A 20,249-nucleotide genomic window follows, 5' to 3' on the forward strand; every position below is an offset into this window, starting at 1 on the left:
TTTTATATCCCAGATGTGGAAGCTCGTGCGGCAGCCGTGAGCTCGGAGTCCGTCTGTCAAACCACTTCCTCAACATTTATGTATAAAATGTAGTTCTCACTAAACGAGGCGGCGCTAGAGGTGACGCTGTAGGTGACAATGCACAAAGCATGTAATCGGATGAAGACCAACCACAGACAGAAGACACAAAAGAGCCCAGTGGACAAAAATGGCTTAAAAGTGTTTTATTTTTATCTCCCCTTAATTTTAGGCAACACTACAAAGACATTCAAATAATAGGACAGCAACGTTCACACTTTCTGTTTAAACAATACAAAAAAATAGATCCTTCAGAAATAAAATAATAAGCAATACTTATATAGGATGCTCTTGGTAAATGAAAATCAAACTAAAAACTGCACAGTTGTTTCTCTCACATCAACTTTTAAGCCAAAGAGTTGTGCAACGGTCCCTTCCCAGTCCTACATCTTTGTGAAATAAGATCAATACCATTAAACCTGACAAAAACAACATGTTCCCCTTAGTCGGACTTCAATAAAACACAACATGATGCAGGCACAAGGAAGAAAAGTCAAAGGACGATAACCATTTGATCATTACAGTAGATACTCAGTCTTATTTTTCTGACTAAAGCTTCTCTCTTCTGCCCTGGAAGAAAAAAAAAGATTACTAAGCGTATTATTTAAAATGATAAAATTATGGTTGCATACAGTCACATTGTCATTTCTTAAGTGCTTCATTCCCTCAGCATGCTACAGACTGTGCAAGGTAAGACTGGCCTCATCTGAGACAAATTCACTCTCCAGTGTGACCTCCACAGAAAACCCACAGGGGAAGTTGCACAAAGCAGAGTCTGATAAAACCTTCATGACGTATTTTGAAGGGGAAGCTTCTTTTTTTTTCTTTTAAATCTTTTTTTTTTAGGCGAGCAGTCTTCAGTTTAAGCTGCAATTGGAGGGGCCTTTGGTTTGATTTCAAAACTATTTTGTCAAATCTCCTGCAACTTTTCCTAATGTATCAGGTGAATGTGTAGACAGCAGTTTAGAGGATAGTTCAGAGGGAACGACGAGCCATAGAGGTCTGCTCAACAGCATCACAATAAATTATTACTGATGTGTCATCTTAAGCACAACGAACATCACCGTACTGTGTGAATGCATGTCCTAAACAAAACCAGTCTTCTCTGATCCCTCTCTTTCTCACAGTTTTAAACTTTCAACAACTTAAACACTCATCTTCTTTTTGTAACATAGACTGAAAGACATGTTTTAGTGTGCACGTCATGCACCAATGTTGTTACTTCAGTGACGCCCTGACTCGAGAGTCGGGTGGTAAACACTGAGCTTAGCCTGAAGAGCAGGAGAGTTCAGTCTCTGGAAATAAAGCTTAAGGTGCTAATGATTTACTGGAGGCTTGAATATCATAGAAAAGAAAAATACAACTGTATGTGACAGTGGTGGTTTAACTATGGTGAATAAACATGGGTAGTAATGGTCAGTAGTTAGTGTGCAATTATAATGAGATGGAATGATGCAATCAGTTATTTTCATGATTGGTTTTTAACTGAGCCAATTTTCTCTGCACACTTTAAAATACACTACATCTGCAGGAAATCACAACAGGGGAGGATTTTCAGACTTCAGCCTTACTCCTCCTCCTCCAACATTTATTATTCCTCTTAATTCAAGGGCAGACATGTAACATGTAGAGTCAGTTATATTCATATGTGTGTAGCTGCGTGTTAAGATTGTTTTGAAGATAAGAAAATTTCTTTAAGTTGTGACATTCTACCAGTCTCTAAACTAGCAAACGCCTCTGGAGGCAGAGGTCAAGCGCTCTCCACCTCCTCCTCCTTTTTGTCTTTTTTGCCCTCCCCTTCTCCCTCCCCCGTGTCACTGACGTCCCGTCGACGTTTGCGGTTGCGAGCGCTGGCCTTGGACGCCGGCAGGGACTCCATGCCCAGAACCTTGTGGATCTGACGGAAAGCGAGCAGCCGCAGAGCATGCTGAAACCAGAGAAAACAGGAATGAGATGTGCGTGTTGTGTTAAGGCAGTTTTGTTTTATGAGACAAATTGAGGAAGAGATAATATGCTACCAGCTGTGTACTGGAATTTCACCATCTTTCCTCAATCATGGCCATTGACAACAAAATGGCATTCATCATTAAAGTTAAAGTTTTCTGTTTTAAATGTCATGAAATATTTCAAAAGTAAGTAATATGGTAATTAAACTAGATATGTAGAAGATGTAAGTGGTTCATTAGATCATTTATAAAGTGTAAGTAAATGATTAACAAACTATTGAGAGGAACAATGTAGGTTAAATGCATCATAAATGACAAGTTTGGAGTTATTATAAAGAGTTACAGGTTAATTGACATATTGAAGCCAATCAGACTGGGTGGCTGTGGTAAACACGTCTCTGTGGGTACCTGTGCGCTGGCGGTTATGTCCTCTCTAGCTTGAGGCATCATGCTTTCCAGAGCATCTGTCTGCTCCTTCTCGCAGGGGTCCATCAACCCTGGTCCATCTGAGGCAGGGAGGAAGAGAAAACAAATTAATAAAACAGATGAATATACGTAGATATAGATAGATTTAATAGTAAACCATTCCCATTTCAAAAGTTCAAGGTCAGATTATAAAAAATGACATGAGAAATCTTTCTCTTTGACACACTAAAGCTCTTGATATAAATAGAAACTTTGTCTGAGTTGCATAGAAATTGCTTTGGGTGGGTTGTTGTGATAGTTAAGTCTACTGTATTTTTTCAACATGCAGGCAGTTTCCACCAAATCATCCAAGTAGTGTGATGATCTGTAGTGAGTAATAATGGATGACTGTTAAAACCACACGTCATTCCAGTTTATATTTAGAACTGCTTATCATTACACCGTCACAGACCTAAAATGAAACACCTACATACTGTATCTTAATCCGAGTAAAAAACCTTTATTGTCTATTTAAAAAAGACTCAGATTAAATAATCTGCATATTCACGTCTCGTTCCTCTTGTCTGACCTGGCAGCAGGATGCCTGTGGAGATGCACTCCAGGACTCGACGCATGGCCTCCCCCGGGCTCAGTGGGCCGGTCGCACTGCTGATCACCTTCTCCACCAGCAGCTCCATCGCCTAGAGGGAGAAACACACAGAGAGACACAGACACACTGAGGCTGAAGGAAGACGCCCACATGGGATTCAAGGTAGGTGCAGAGCTCACAATATTTACCCTCATACACAGAGCAGATAGGCTCACTAAAAGAGTATTTAAATGTCAAAACATAAGAGACAGATGGAGCCACCTACCCAGCTGGGCATCTTCCCCCAGGTCGGCACCCTCTGACATAAATCTCTCAGCACCCGGATGATGATCACACAGGACTGCAGCCCGTTGGCACGCGCCTTCAGAAATGAAAATAAACACATCAATAAGAACAATCAACAGAAAATATCTTTTGACTTGATGGTGATGCAAAACATTTTCAGCGTAGTACGAAAACACGGTGGATTAAACTCAGTTGAATGAGCGTGATGAAAAACAAGGATTGGGTCTTGTTGGACCCTGGACTGTATCATTTATCCTTTCTTAGGGATGAAACAGCAAAACAATGGGATACAGAAGAGGATGAAGCAGTCTGCATGGCTACTGAACATAAGATGCATTCACCATCTACAGTCTCAAAGGTAATGGGACAAACCCTAATCCTGTGGATACACCTATGACGACAGGACATTGTGTTTCTGTCATACAATACTGTGGGAGACCAATCTAACCTGGTGGGACATTTCCTGGAAATACCTACACGTAAGAAGTTATAGTGTCTATACTCTGGCTGACAACAATTTACTATCTGTTGAGACTTTCTAACCTATTGAAATATGACTGTTACTATGCCAACAATATGGCAGAGGTGACTGTAAAAGTGAAACTAGGGCAACGGGTGTGATGATGTGGTAAATGTGTGAAATATCTGCTCCCACAGTGAACCGTAATTTACACCTTTTAGGTGTCATTAATAAATAAGTTTCACAGTAACTCTTTAAAATGAGAAAGTCTCACAAGATACATTTCTCTCATTACACATCACTAATTCTGCAGTGGTAACTTTTCAGAATATAATGAGAGGCTTTTTGTTTTAAGACCCCCTCTATAGTTAGAAGAAGAACAGTCTCAATGAAATACTAGTATATGACTGGAGGCTTAGCAGACCAAATAAGACAAGACAGAATGAGCAACCCTGAATGGAAAATAAAAATACTCTTGAATTCCTCGTGAGAAAAAAACACAATGACTCTTTTTCTAAACCACAAAGACAAACACCTACAAAATGTCTGCTGTGGATGACAACACTATTTATATTGCTCAAACACTAGAGCCCACCATCTTTTTTAGCATTTAAGAGGAAGTGAGAGCAGCTCATTTAGGTTTTCACACTTACACACACTGACTTGTTAGAGGATATTAACAGTTATAACAACCAACATAATAACTTGTTTTAAAGGTCAATTTCATGCCAGTAACCTTTTGTATGAGTAGAAGGAAAGTCATAAAAACAAAGTCAAATGACACTTGTAAGCGTCTCTTGGTGTCACACACACAGACTTCTTGATGCATTTACCTGAAACCATTTGGCGTGACGGAGAGCAGCCAGGTATTCCAGACATTTCCTCTTATTCAGCAGATCGGGAGGATCCTTCTCAGCCACACCTGGTGGAGATAACATGCACTGGCTCATGACTTACAGTCAAACTAAAGCAAAAAACCTACATGATGACTGCAATTCATTGTAAGTGTTGCTGCTTTTCATGTGCATTAGGGATGTCCTGATGAGAGCCGATGCTTCGGTGCCAGGGCTGTGCCGATATCTGAATCTCTGTTTGTCTATAGGGACGTCGTAGGTGCAGGTGATGTGATTCTGACGAGCCAGTATGTCAACGCTACAACAAACATGACCACTCACAGTCTCTTGTTTTTAGTTTTTTGCTCTGCTATGCTATCAAATTTGGTAACAATAATTGGGAAATTTCATTGGTACTGGTACCAAAAATTCTCATGACATCCTTAATATACATATGTTTAAAAAGGCCACTGGACGGACGCTCCTGCTTATTTGATGTGATCAGGCTTTTCCTCGAATCCTTGAAAACTTTCTGGTGTGTTTCAGTTTGTTTGGTGAGAAAAACAATGAGGGGAAGATGTGAAAAAAGGCAAAGGCAAGTATCTGACCATTAAATAGAGGAAGACTAAACTTCAAGTTTTACAGAAATAGTCTGAATGGGAAAAAAAATTATACAAGTGTGGTTTTTTGGGGGTCATAAGTACGTACAAAAATGAAGGAAATCCAAGTCATTCAGAGAAATTAGTGGTCTCATTTCTGTTTTTAAAGGTAATTTTAAGTGTTTCTAGATTTGGTTTGAACCATGCAGATTTAAAATGATTTAAAATGAGAACATCTTTCTCCACATTTGGACTTGTTGAACTAATAACTTTATGTAAGTCCACTTTCCATTTTTCACAGCTGTGCTACTGAGCCTGTTTGCTCACTGTCACAGCTGAGTGAGCCAGGTCAAATGGAACAAAGCCAGTCGATGTTATCAGTTTCACCTTTCTGGTGCCACAAGTCACATTTTCTATTACGAGGAAGGTGCATCAAATTAGTTCATCATGCTAATTTAGTTCCTTCTCTCTACACATATTTCCTCATTTATTATGATGAAATTTCAAACATATGTCCACACCCCCATGTAAATTAGTTTTCCCATGAAGCCTGGCAGAATTTCCCTTTACCAAATGCCTACCCTGTCTGTTTTGGATTTCCTCTATTTTTGCATTCAGTCCTCCTACTTTGCACGAGGAACTTTCAGAGACATGTTACAGTGGATCTTCATCTCTCTGTTGAACGATCACCAAATTTGAGTTTTGAAGTTGAGACCAGTTGTTGTGTCGCTCTAGACCAAATGTTTTTCATTGGCCTCTATATTGAAATTAAGACGTATCAAGCAGATAAAGGCAACAAGAGCGAGCAACATCACTCTCTCCATGCCTCTATATTTTAAAGGATAGGTTCACAGTTTTGTCTTCAAAACAATACTGGCCTTTACAAGATCCCTTCTTCATCAGCTTTCAGTGGAAGTGATTGGGGAGAAAATACACAGTCTTTGTTCTCTGCAAAAATGCATTCAAAAGTTCATCTTGAGTTAATCTGAAGCTTCAGCAGGCAGAGTTAGCCAGTTTTCTTTAGCATAAAATTCCCTCCTTGCGTTAACTTGTTGAGTTCCAGTTGAAGAATAAAACAGAAGAACTTCTCTACAAAATGTTTGAAACCCACCTCATTTGACTAATCCAGACTGTCAAAGCCTCATTTTGGCTTCATATGAACTTTTGAATGTGTTTCTGCACAAAACGAGGACTGTGGATTTTGTCACTTACACTGAAATCACATTAGGAAAGGATCTCTTGACGACCAGTACGAACAGCAGGAATAATTACAGCAAGAGTAACCTACTGTAGCCGGCTGGATTTGACCTTTTTTTTTCTCACCTATCCTTTAAAGCAACATTAACTTAAAAAAGCAAATAAATTACAGTAAAGTCAAACCAATTCAACACAATGTGACAAAGCTGAGGTAAATGGAGTATAAATATAAATATAGTATAAATTTGAATTCAAAGTTGTGTATTGGTCTGTGCTGGATGTTCATGAAATAATGAAAAACTTGTGGACAGATCTGAGACAATTACAAGACTTGCCACCTAAAATGACAAATGACACGCCCCCAAAACATTCAGTGTGGTTACTGCCGACTAAGATGGGGTAATGTTTCACAAAGGCAGCTTTGGGTGCTTTCCACACTTCCATGTTCACTATAACTGTAGAAACAACATAAGACAATAGCTTTCTTACAGGGGAAATGCATATCAAAAACAAAGCCACTTGTTTGAAGTCTACACTACCATACCACTTAGAATCAAAGACCCATATTTATCATGCCTCTTAGAGCTGGGATGTTTCATTTAGCAGCAGCTGAGCCCCTCTTATGACAGTGAGCAAGAGGGTTTTCCTACTCTGTAAAGCTTAATAAATATGGGCTACCTGGTTGCTTTAACTTGTCTATTCTTAGTGGTATGTGTACAAGTGTGGTCTTCAGATTAGCCTTTGGCTTGCCTAGGTCTGCTGATACAGAATTACGGGCACTGATCAACAAACCCAAACAAAATTGAAAAAATGTAAAAGACAACGGCCACAGAAAACATTTCTACCATGTTTTCCAAATGGGAAAAAACACATTAAAATGCTGACAGTTGTTGGAGCAGGCGGAGGAGTGTTTGCAACACAATGATCTTGAAAATTCCTGCACTGTTGAATGGGGCGGAATAAGGACAATGGATTCACTACAGTTGTTTTATTGTTGTAATTATAACAGTACTGATCATTGTGGGGCGATAAAATGACACTCCAGCACCTTTATCAGTGATAATGCCACACTAAGATGCAGGGATGAGACGAGGGAATGGGAAGTCAATGGACCTCAAAATTCCCTCATTAGGAATCATTGCCAAAACGAAACAAGAAACTAAACGTTTTTCTCCAGCCTATAATAGATAGATTTAATCGGTAAAATGGTTGCTCATTAGAAGTATTTCCATCCCTGGGCATTATCTGAACACTGACCATCACTTCAGTCAACTATTATAGTTTTTCCAAAGGTTTTATCTGAGCATGTGTTCATAAAATAAACACACACCCGAGTGGCACAGAAAGGTCGGAGAGCCCGGCTTTTGATTCCCATGTTGTGGAAAAGAAAGAAATTGGCAGCTAGTGTAACTGCAAAAATGGGGAAAATGAAAAGAGTGGGACAAATGAATATGTGAGTTCATTCTTATTTTAGGGGTTAAAGGGAAAAAAAAAATCTTACAAATCTTAAATGTGGGCTTAGTTACAGTCCCACCTCTCATTCTGTGTAATTTAAGGTTTTCAGCCTAAAATTTAGGCTGCTAATGGGTGAAAAGGTGGAGAAAGGGTTATATAATATATATTTATATATATATATGTAGTGTATTACACACATTGCTAGCATTTGGTTGTCTGGTACTGAAAGCTTTGGCTTCTCTAACCTTTCTCAGCCGCTTTTCCTCCTGCCTGCTTGTCCTTCTCAGTAGCAGGGTCCTCCCTCATCAGCGGCGAGGTGAGAGAAATGGTCACCTGCATTTTGGGCTCCTTGCTTGAAAATATCACGATGTTCGCCTCCTCGGGTTGAGCCTGCACCTCATACTGATCTTCAGAAAATGTCTGCCGGTTAAAAGGACACTTGGGATTACTCACTACAGAGGAGGAGGGGTGTAGGGGGAAACAAGGGCCTTGTTCGGCAAAGTTACAGGGTAACACGGTTAGGTTTTTAACCCTGAGGTTGTTTTTTTTCTCCTCTTGAGGCTATTGAGATTACAGTTCCCTTATGCCAACAGGGTCAGTGACGAGAAGAAAAGCATTTCTCAACAATGTGTTTGCAATAGTTACGTTTAAGAGAGAAAAATGGGGAAATTATGAAAACTAGCCCCATCTCACTCTGTAGGATTCAGGTGTCATAACCAGGCAGTAAATCTAAAGATCAGTGAAAAGCACCTTCAATGAAACACTCGTTACAGCTAAAGCAGGAGGGAGGAAGAGTGAGGAATTACAACACATCACAAGCTTGCATTTAGTACCAAACCTCTGTTTTGTGGGCCTTAAATGGAAATTCACATGGGTTTTTCTCTTCTGCAAAAGGGGCAGTTCAGTCATTTGTGAACATGGAAAAAAACCTCCCAAACCTTGAATCCACACACTTTGTCTGAGACATAACGTCCTTGGGTTGAAGCCTAGAAATCTTCTTACAACAATAAATGGAAAACAGACAGAATGGTGCTTAAAAACAAGCTTCGCTGAGTCATGGGGGACGTCAGCAGCAGCAAACATGTGGATCATTAATCCACAGAGAACTGAAATACCAAGAGTCAAATCTGTATATTTCATTCTCAAAGTGGCAACATTGACAATTGTAATCGTCAATACATTTGTGAAGGAAAAACAGCTCCTTTTCACAGCTGTCGAGGACAATTGTACATGTTCACAAATGATACATGGACTACTCTAGCAGAAGAGATAAACCCAACTACCATAGAGTGACTCTTTTTTCTGGTCCTGTCTATGTGGGAGTATAATGCAATTAATACATCAAGGCGTTCGGTTGATAATTTACTAAACAAAAGAACTAGGACTAAAAACTTCTGCTTCTCATTCTATTTGTTGCGTAACTTTAAAACCCATTTCAGTCCCACAGTACTTTGCTCTTATGACACAAGTCATAAGGCAGGGGATGACAAACAATGTGTTCCTCTTTTTCACTGCACCTGACAAGATGATATTCTTGAAAACATTTTGATTTCATTTCTTCTTTACAACCCCACAAAGCACAAAATATTACAATTTAATAGGAAACTTAAACCACGAATATGTTAAGAGCTGTGAATTCCTGAGTAACCACAGTCCCTCCCTCCCACAACCTCACACACAGCATGGAAAGAACAAAACATTTTCTAAAAAGAACTGTCTTTTAGTTTAACGTGTGAGGTTTTCTTACCGCCAGCTCCTTGGGCAGTTGCTTTGCGATGTTCTTCAGTAAAGAGACGGTGGGTTTCTTAGCAGTCAGCAGGATGAGCTCCACGTTTCTGTCCCCACGAAGCAGCAGGCCTTTGGCCAGGATGCCCACCCTCATCACACCTTTCAGCAGCCGGGCTGAGTTCTCAGCACTGTCAGAGAAAAAGTGAGAGTTCAAGATTAAAACTTGGCTGTGCAGACGTTTTTTAAACATATCATGATGTTGAGGTAAAACTTCAGCAGATACTCTTTTGTTCCCTTTTCTGTTTGTTTAAACCGATCTGTGCTCAGCCAGCTAAAGCAGTTGCATTTGGAGCAACTTGATGGATCTCAAACAGAGACAGAGTCACAATGCATTTAGGTATGCATCACTTCCTTTTTTTGCTAGACCACCATCTGTTTGATATTCATGCATCTCGATGTCACTCTTTCACCAAAACAATTAAAGTGCCTTTGGGCTTCAAGTAACTTGTTGCTTGTTTTAACCAACATGCCCAGAGAAACATATCTGCTCAAGGTCGCTTCACCCTTTCTCATCTCCTCCTTCAGTATCTTCAGTGGCAACAGCAGCTGGTGCCTCCTTCTCCAGCAGGGAGTCAGACACCAGTTTCAGGGCTCTCTCAGAGTGGGAGACGATCCTCTGGACGGCCTGCAGCTCCTCCTCCACTGGGTAAATGGTGGAGTGCTTGGCCATGATGTGACGATCATCGGGTGAGTCTGGCCGGCGCACACATGTCTTAGAGGACACGGGAGAATCATGTGATCAAACTTGACATGATAAGTAAAGTTTTAAAAATATATACAGTATATTCTACACAACAAGCAAAAGACCTGAAATTTCAACTCACCAGTAACGGAGGCACTGGCATACCGGGACGGCTCATTAGTGGTGGAGGAGCCATTCTGCGTCGCTGCTCTCCCCAGTACATCTGCTCCTCCTCCATCCTCCTCCAGTACATGTCCTCCTCATAACGCCTGCAGTGGAGACAGGTATTTTTAACATCATCCATTAAAAGGAGTGTCATATCATGTTTTTTTTAGTAATACTGCACTGAGGTCCTGCACTAGAGGTCGGAAGTTTGAAAATGTACACTTGTACCAAACGATTTAATGGACTATCTACAACAAAAATGTCATTGTGCATATAGGGAATTGATTGAAGTGATTGCCCTTTTTCTGGTGATGCAATGTTTATGGTATACGTAATTCAATGATTCACTTTCCGCTGATGATTGAAACTGTATTTCATTGTACAATCAAGAAAGACTGGGTGATTGAACAAGGTCAGAGTCAAGAAAACGTGATGGACATTAAATCCCTTTTTTCCACACATACATGCATCAGCCTGACAGTCAGCTGAGCTGATGCACTTAAGGACTTCCCCTTTACTAATATTACCTGTGTGAATCCATCTTCCTCATCTTTTCCTTTTTAGGTTATTCTGTGCTGACCAAGGAAACTTACAAATCTAACGTCAGAGAGGGAACAAGTTTGGGATTCTGACTAAGATCTGTGGCCACAGGTCTGACCTCATCTCCATGTGCCAGCGCTGCTCATCGTCTCTCTGTCTCTTCAGCACCGCCTTCTGCTTCTGCTTCTTCAGCTTGCTCTCCTGCAGCTTCCTTGCTCTGTTACTGGGCTTGATCTCCACAGGGAGCTCTGGGTTCACTTTCTTCTACAGAGACACAAAGAACAAAACAAATCTAAGAGCAACGTAATGTGAATGTTATGAGCCTGTGGTCATGATCCTGTATTTCATCATGTCAGACCAACACTACTGCAGACGCAACGAAAAATAGCATTTCTCTCTCCATCCTGAGCTTGTATTCAAAAATTAATGTGGACCTTTAAAATAAATAAACAGCAGCAGGGTGACAACCTTTAAAGAACAAAGTTGAGTTCTGACACAGCTCCTGAATGAGGAAGCTAACTTTTTGGAGGTCTCTGCAATAGCTCATATTGTGCATCAATACTAATACCAAGATCAATATTTAGGGCTGCACAACTAATCGAACAATGATTGGGATCACAATATGACCTGTGCCATGTCAAAAGCAGGATCTTCAGTGGTAAAATCTGTCACAATATTGTTCGCTATTAGCAAATTAACATAATTCTATATTTTTTCTGCAGCATCTAAGACCTGCTATCAGACCATCACAATATGATGTCACTTTATAGCAAAATAAAACACTTTTTTGTATTTACACAGGAACAAATGTAATTGAAGAAGTTTGTATTATGTATTTGGTCACGGTGATGCTACAGAGTTTACAAACAAAGCTGCAGAGATCAAGCAAAGTATCCAAACACTGCTGTCAGACTGGTCCTTCCATACGACCTTGCTCCTTATCAGATAATGTTGGCTGAACTGTGTGTGTTTTGTTGCTTTCCAACCAAAAGAAGAGGAAGAGATTTGACCAAGTGTGTGGGCTTGAGTGCATCTCTCATCTCAACTACAGATGGCACCAATTCTAATGTCTTTAAAAAGCTGTGGTCAGGGCCAACCAACTGTTTGATATATTTTTTTGTTATCTCTCTCTGGACAGTCAATCAGTCAGAAAATCAACTCAGTGATGTCTTAACCTTGTACTGCAGTCTGTGCCTTCTTCCCTTCAGGTGCATGTCTTTAGCGTTGGGGTCATTGAAGCTGCACTCGCAGAGTTTACAGTGAAATCGAATCACTTTGCCGTCATCGTTACGAACCTGAGAGAGACAGAGCAGTTTCATTTCATTGAATTCATGACCACGCAGGACAAACACTTCAATTATTAACAAATGATTGAGTAACGCTACAAATTTGATACATAATTCATTAGCAACGGATGTTACTTAAGAGATTACAACAAAGACACTCAAAGTCAGAGTCTGTTGAGCTGTAACAGACCTTTACTCTGATATAAATTGGTTTATACTGAACACCATTTTCCTTTTGAGCTGCCTACCTCCTCTACATAGTCGTGTCCCACCGGTTGGATGTCTCCCTGGCTTCCTGCTCTGTCGTCCTCGTCGTCACTCTGAGGCTCCGTCTTCTGAACTGACTGCAGGATGGGCGCCTCCACCTTGGCAACCACTGCTGCTGCTGCTGCTGCTGCTGCTGCTGCTGCTGCTGCTGCTGCTGTCACTGCTGGAGTGCTGGCAGGCTTATTAGCTGTGGGCCAGGCAACATGTTAAAGAAAACTGTCTGCAAAGGCTGATGAATAAGTTTCATAAGTATTTCATAAGTATTTATTAGTATGACCTGTGCAGTTCTGCTATGGGTTAAACATTATCTCTTAATTATTTGTAGTGGAACTGTGACTTAAAAATGTCCTAATCATCTACATAATAAATCAAACAACTTACAAATGACAGTTATTTTAGAAGGAGCTGGTTTCTTGACTGGCGGCGGCGCTGTTTTAGCTGTGGCGTTTACAGCCACCTGTTTGGATGTCGTAGTAGTTGAGACTGGAGCAGGAGTGGAAACGGGGACTGGAGGTTTCCCAGCTGTCGAGGTTGTGACAACTGGAGCAGAATTCACCAACACCGGCTCAGTGGAAGGTATGGGTTTGCCCAGCTTGGTATGAAGTTTCACCACCTTTCCAAGGTTGACAAAGAGAGACAGAGGGAGATACAACCATTTAAGGCTGCTGATACTTAATCCCATCCCAAATCCCTCAGGGAGGTTTTGTTCTAAGACTTGGCAGCCGACATGGAACATCACATGAGGACACCACGGCCACATCCAGCAACAAAAACACGTCACTTTCTTCTCCAGCTGCCTACAGTCCAATCAATAACAACAAACACTGAGAGACTACAGACAAAGACAAAAGCACCACAGCTGTCCTCCTAACCTTCTGGTGTTTGGCTCCACGGATATGGGCGGCGTAGGCATCCACTCCAGTGCAGGAGACGTCACATAATTCACAGCGTAGCTGAGTCTGGACCCCTCTGGGCCCGTTGCTGGTCCCTGTCTGTCCCCCAGACTTCAGGGCTGCCTCCTTTTTCTTATGCTTCTGACCTTCAAGGTGCTCCCGGTATGTCTGGTGCAGTAAATCAAATAGAAATAGTCAAAAAAGTGATCTTTGATCTGATTCGTATTTTGTCTATAAATTATATTCTTAAATTATATTTCTTATGTAGGCCTTCAATCTCAAATTAAATGTTTTATCTTCTACTATTTTGTATTTTTTGGTATGCTGTCATGCATGACCCTATGGTGCTGTTACATTAAAGGTCCCTAAAAATGAAATCTTTTTTGACGGACCAGTATGTCGGATTCAAGCAGGAGAGAAATGTTATCATCATCACTACGTTTTCATAAAAATAGATGTTCTGTTTGATCTGACTGAGCCCCTCATGTCTACAAAGTAAAAGGGTCGTGTGGGGAGGGGTTTTCAGCGGGTTGCAATCTGCAACGTCACCACTAGATGACACTAAATTCTACACATTAGTCCTTTAATTTGACCCCACGTCGTGTTTGTTGTGTACCTGAGGGCCTGCACAGCTGATCTTGCAAATGTCACAATAGTGGAGCTGTGGCTGCTTTGGAGGCCCTTTGGGCTTCTGCAGCTTGTTCTGGTGAAACGTCGGCTTTTTATAGGCGTTTCCCGCCGGAGCCGTCACCATGTTGCTCCCCGAGTTGCTCCACGATGAGCTCGTCAGCTGCTTGGGTGGCGGCTGGATGGGGGGCTGGGTCTGTTGCGGCTGCTGTGGCTGCTGAGGTGGAGGCTGCGGCTGGGTGAGAGTTTGCTGAGCCGGCTGGTAATAGGAGGGGGTGGATGTGGAGGTGTAGCCGGTTGAATCATAACTGGAGTAGTTAATGCCTGAGGGTGAGAGAGCAGAGGATGGAAAGTTATTAGAGATAAGCATGCAAGATCTTGGCTTAATATGAACACTGAGTCATGCAAACAAATAAAAAGGCTGCAATTTATTTTAACCAGGCGTAGCATCCTGGACAGAAAAAAAATCCCCAAACTGGTAAAGCTTCAAGCATCTTTTGGTCCGGCATGCTACAAGTCATACAGGATCTTATCCCATTGTCTTATTTAATCTTACCTGAGTAGGAAGTCGCTGCAACGGTGGAGCTAAAGGAGGAGCCGAGTGTGTAGGAGGAAATGGGCGTTGGTGGCTGTTGGACACTGGTGGACACTGGGTAAATGTTGTAGCTGGTGGACACAGAGCTGGAGGGGGCCAGAGGTTTCAAAGCTGTCACTTGCCTCTGAGGAGGGGGGGGCTGGCTGTACACAGTGGAGGGCGCCGGACTGTACGCACTCTTCACTCCTACTGATAGAGAGACAGACAGAGAGACGGGGGGCGTAAAGAGGAGGTGCAGAGGAGGGTGAGAGCAAAAGAGATCTGGACCAGGGCACTGCCTGTCAAAGTGTTTGGCAGGGGCAAGAGGGATCCTCGTTTCAGTAGCAAATAGGCAGCTGACACATCTCACATATGTCATAACCCTTCACAAGTGCAAAGTAAATAATACCAAGACTGATGACCGACAAATCCCCAAGCCAGACTGAGGTTCGTGTGTCATGTTCTACAGTTAATTAGACCTGACGCAGTAGCCGTGTATAACAGTCAACAAAATTGTTTGTGAAACTGATATGGACTCTCCTCTATAACAAGCCACGGACAAGAATGACTTTAAAGCCTGTTGTCTCCTTTGGGCTCAGTCTTCTTCCCTGTGTGCTCTCACAAATCCAGGCTGCTGTGTTCTGCATCGTTTCATGTCTGACTGCTGCTTGGTTTGTAGATGTGGGTCACAGCAGCAGCCACACTGACACAATTTGTTCCTACAGTTCTGACAGAGTCTGAATTTTCTTGTAGCACATTGTTGGTTGCTTAAGCTCCAGATCAGCTGTCGGCGGACCACAGATTTTTAAGAGGTTTTTCTCATGACAGTTAAAGCTTACATCCCAAACAACCTTAAACCACAGTGTAAAGGGAACTTCAGTAACTCCTTTCTGTGACAAGAGAAGGCCAAAATCAACCAAAATCAATAGTTTCTGTTGGCTCATGTAACTCAAGTGCTGCAGCTCACTGTATCTTCGACTCACAGATTACAGTCAACTGTGTGGTAGGTAGGTAGGTACATTTGGTTTGCAGTAAAAGAGTCCTACACATACACAATTAACAAACAGCAAAGACGACATCATATGCACAGGGTAAATGGAGATACATATACAAATGCTTCTATGCAGTGTCACTATGACTTATTTATGCATGTCATGGCAGAAAAGAAGCAGAAATAAATCAGTATGGGCTGTGTTTGAATAGATTAGAACAAATATGTTTAGACGTCGGTCAAACCTGACTTCTTGAGAAAGCAACGACCAAGTGTGTGAGGACTTAAATGAACTGTGACAAAGACATTTTTCAGTTAAAAAATTCATGTGTCAGTGCTCCCTAGTGGACAAAGTATGTAATGGTGACACAACATATAATTTTCATTTCTGTACTAAATAAATCCCAATAATCAGCTAAAATCAGGCCAAAACATTGATGTGATATTGTTTGTGCTGTATGCAATAATACTAAATTAGAAACCAGCTTTACAACTGACTAAAACTTTAGACGGACATGATAATAAATAGAAACTGACTCACCAGTCTGGTAGTAATTCTCTGTGGGGGTCCTCTGAGCTGGGGCTATACTCGTCTGGTAGTATTGTTTGTTGTCATAGGTGGTCACAGACGCAGGACGTCCGTAGCTGTAGTTGTCCTGCTGGTGTTTATGAGAGAACATTTAATCCAATGGGAGAGCAGCATATTAAAGTACATAACTGCACAGAGACACATCAAAGCATCTTTTACACAGGCATTGTGAAAAAAATCATTAAATAATGCTGTAAAAGTCAAATTATACGACTAAAAACAAACAACAAGACCACGTCATGCAATCAGACGGAGACAACGGCAGAAATCATAAAAGAAGCAGAAATCGACTGACCGTGTCCGAGTATACCTGGTACGTCTGTGGGGTGGTGGTGGGCTGTGGCGGGGCGGGGGGGTCTGGCTGCCTGTAAGCGTAGTCTGGAGGGGCCTGGTGGCTCTGATAAGCAGGGTAGGGGGCCGAGGCCACAGGTCGAGCTGCCTGGACTGGAGCTGGAGAGTATGATGCAGTCACTGCATGAGCCACAGCTGGAGCTTGCTGGACGCTGTAACTGGCGGTGGAGGGATGGGAGTAGGCCGGAGGAGGCTGGGTACTGATGGAGGGGGGAGAGGGAGGGAAATTTAGTGAAGCAAGAAAAGCATTCACGACAATCTTTATCCAGAGGGAAACCCTGAACTAGAACAAGAAAAAAAAAAAAAGCAGAACGTTCAAACTAAATTAAGGCTTTTTAAAAAACATTTCCACAGTCTTAACTGCGCTGTTGAGCTTTTATCAAAGAGTGTGCTCACAGTATCATCTATCTGAGCCTGGGTTGAACGTGATCTTCCCAAAATATTAATGCTTGCTTGTTTGATGGGCACAGAAAAGGCAATGTGTGATCAGGTTACATACATTCATACCAAGTGCTAAAACAAACTGCTAGATGATATAGCTGAGTTATTTAAACCACGACCAAGGCTGATGCCCAATCCTACAGTGCACCTCACATGGACAGTGGCCTGGCCCGCTTCTTCTAATCATTCAGCTTGTGTAGCAAATCATTTTCAAAACTACAACTAACAATTATTTTAATCTAAAAAACAAACAAAACATCTGGCATTTGTCTCCAAATGGTAAATAATATATCTCAATTTCTCCGACCAGAAAACCCATAGATCTTCACTTTGATATCATACAAGTCATGTAAATCTTCACCACTGAGCAGCCAGCACAGGTAATACTATAGCCAGAAACACAGATATTACTCAAAATAGTCGCTATCAGTCAATGACTCAATACTAATAATCATTTCAGCTCTGCTTCAGAGACAACACGACTTCCTTCAAATGCACATTATTAAAAAAAATATATCAATAACGGGCATGATGAGAAATGGGCAGGGGCACGGACATGCGACATGTCAACCACACAGTTTAAGAGTTCAAATGGATTAAATGTGGAGGAAAAAAAACTGAGATTACAGTGACCAGTATAATGCAACTGAATGAGTAGCCACATAGTGACCTCTCTAATCTCTTCTGTCAAAAAAAAACAACGCAGAAATGAAAATAAACAAATAAATAAATAAGCGGCCACAGCAGCAGTCTTGTCATGTTTCAAAGATGGAGACAGCAGTTTCTGGCAGCGACATCAGTGAGTGATGCTATCAGCATTTTTCTTTATTAAGCTTTCAGTGTCAGGATGGACAAGAACACGAGAGGGCTAAAATTAAAATGTCACCTTCGGGTCATAAAAGAGCGCACATGCTCTAAGATAACAGCAGTGGTTTATCTTATTGAAAAGACACCTGATCCAATGCACAAAACAGTTCAGCAGTAAAATATACAGAGGAAACGGATGAATGAACATCAATTAAATATGTTGACATGTCTGTGCAATGTCAGCTTGGCAGCTTAATAGCTCATCCATAAAAACTGTGAACCGGTCTGAGCATTTGCTTCATTTCCAAGATCTAATATACTGTAACATTGTAGTATCTGATACAATCCCAAATACCTCACCAGTAAAAATAAACAGGAAAAGTAATCAATAAGTTTAGTCAGACACTGGGCTGTTGACCTATTTGTCTGACTACCAAAACTGCCACCAGAAACATTTTAAGTTCTGCAGAAACAACTGAGAGGCCTGATAGACACTATACTCCTCACACTTTGCCTTATTGTTTATAATATTGTCACTATCCCTGTAATACATGTAGGTGTGAGTATAGCAATTCATCAGCAGACCTGCTTTGTGATAATAAAGCATTACTGAGGATTTTTAGCATCAATACAATCATGTACATTCATTCAAGTGAGGCAGAATTTGCAGGATTATACACATAGCCTGCAATGATGTAAAACTGTATCCACGCTGCTCACCTTCTTTGACTACTGTAATCCTGCACTTAAAACTAAATTAGACCTTTGGTTAAAACTGGTCTTAAACATTGATCCAACCCCAGAAGAGGTGGTGAATGAACTCAGAAAAGAAACGTATAGCCTAGATTACTAGCATTAGACTGTGGTGCAGAGAAATCAGTCTTCTCCTGCCGCAGGCAAGTTGGGAAACATTCATATCTGACTGAGTCATAATTACATGTGCTATTTATTTATAATGATCTGTCAAAGTCACCGGTTGGATGATTTATCTCTCTCACTAACTTGCCAAACACCACCTCATCATGCTGCTTGTGATCAGTTATTAACTTTATTAATCTAGTTATTTTTCTTTCTTCCTTTGCAGTAGCGCGTTGTTATTGTATGCACCTATACAGCAAACACTGTGTTTGTGAGACACAGCACCTTCAGTGGTGCCGGACCAGGGTTAGTCCTCTTAATCCTAAACGCCGGCCAAAACCTCACCCGTCACCGCTGCAGCCAGCCCCGCTGCAGCCGCACCAGCCGCCTGACACTCACTATTTCGGGCTGTGCTATTACAGTAAACGACGTGGTAAACACTTGGACCGGCGGCCGCAGCCGTCCGAGCTCAAACGACCGCCCGGGGGTTGGTTCACCTAATGTCAGGCAGCGTGTCGTGAAGCACCGGCCTGCAGCGGACCTCGGCTCGGCGCTAACGCGGAGCTAACAAAGCTAGCGGCGGCTCTCCGCGCACCCAGGCTCCGACCCCGGCCGTGTCTCGGCCCGCACACGACCGCCACCGCCGGCCGCGGCCCCGCAGACACGATGACACCGGCCGGCGCCGCTTCAATTACCTGTACTGTGGACCGGCACCATGTGCGAAGCCGAAGTAATTGCTTGCAGCCATCTTGGCATCTCCAGCACAGTAGAGAGAGAGAGTGGCAGCAGACAGACAGCACCGGAGCAGAGAGTGGCGGCGACCCACAAGATGGTTCACCCCCCGAGTCAGCGGCGGCGGCGCAGCACACAGACACACACACCGGAACTGCGTAACAACAGTCAGTCTCTCTCTCTCTCTCTCTCTCTCTCTCTCTCTCTCTCTCTCTCTCTCTCTCTCTCTCTCTCTCTCTCTCTCTCTCTCTCTCTATCTCTAGGCTACGCATGTTCACCCAAATCATAGGATGGGACAAAGCTAGCCTACATCCTACATCACACACTGGCTAAATATTAACAAGGCTACATGTCATAGTAGCCTAGCAGTAGCCTAGCAGTTATTGAATTATTAGGCTAGCTAGGCTACATACATTTTAAATTCAAATTTTGTGTATGCATATATATCTATGGCCTGTGTATACAACTTAATGGACAAAAAACAGACAAATATTTTGAAAATTAAAGGGGTCTATTTAAAAAAAAATACAAATAAATAAATAAATAAGCGAAACAGGAAGTTGATCGAAGTGAATCATCTCGTTTCGCCATTATCCTCTCTTGCGGTATCTGCCGAATGTCAGTCACGCTTGCACCGACGATTGAGATGAAATCTAATGTAAACCAAACCACCAGGCAGCGAGACATTTGGCAAAAACAGTTTAATACACCATCACATTGAGCAGCGCTGTCAGCGCGGCTATAAATTGCCTGCAAATCGAAATCTTACAGATGTCTGATGAGGAAATGA

General features: G+C 41.9%; 1 protein-coding gene across 10 annotated transcripts; it reads right to left on the minus strand.

Moving 5' to 3' along the window:
- Positions 1-209: 209 nt before the first annotated feature.
- Positions 210-19,499, minus strand: zfr2 (zinc finger RNA binding protein 2). 10 transcript variants are annotated; one of them, XM_085774347.1, is made up of 20 exons: positions 19,423-19,499; positions 16,566-16,821; positions 16,223-16,340; positions 14,673-14,900; positions 14,106-14,440; positions 13,469-13,657; positions 12,978-13,209; positions 12,736-12,783; positions 12,578-12,705; positions 12,219-12,338; positions 11,162-11,307; positions 10,481-10,607; positions 10,160-10,368; positions 9,616-9,784; positions 8,114-8,288; positions 4,618-4,706; positions 3,305-3,400; positions 3,019-3,130; positions 2,433-2,530; positions 210-2,005 (listed from the first exon to the last, which is right to left on the minus strand). In XM_085774347.1, the coding sequence occupies exons 1-20, from the start codon at positions 19,473-19,475 to the stop codon at positions 1,829-1,831; spliced, it is 3,105 nt and encodes a 1,034-aa protein (XP_085630473.1). In that variant the 5' UTR covers positions 19,476-19,499; the 3' UTR covers positions 210-1,828. The 10 variants fall into 10 exon arrangements, with proteins under 10 accessions (XP_085630473.1, XP_085630472.1, XP_085630470.1 ...); XM_085774346.1 differs by having other exon boundaries at positions 12,578-12,783; positions 14,673-14,897; positions 16,223-16,337; positions 16,581-16,821; XM_085774344.1 differs by having other exon boundaries at positions 12,578-12,783; positions 16,223-16,337; positions 16,581-16,821.
- Positions 19,500-20,249: the final 750 nt, after the last annotated feature.

The sequence above is a fragment of the Trachurus japonicus genome, chromosome 4 (assembly GCF_045865225.1).
Source record: "Trachurus japonicus isolate A0001 chromosome 4, Traja_1.0".
In the NCBI taxonomy this organism is placed as follows: Eukaryota; Metazoa; Chordata; class Actinopteri; order Carangiformes; family Carangidae; genus Trachurus; species Trachurus japonicus.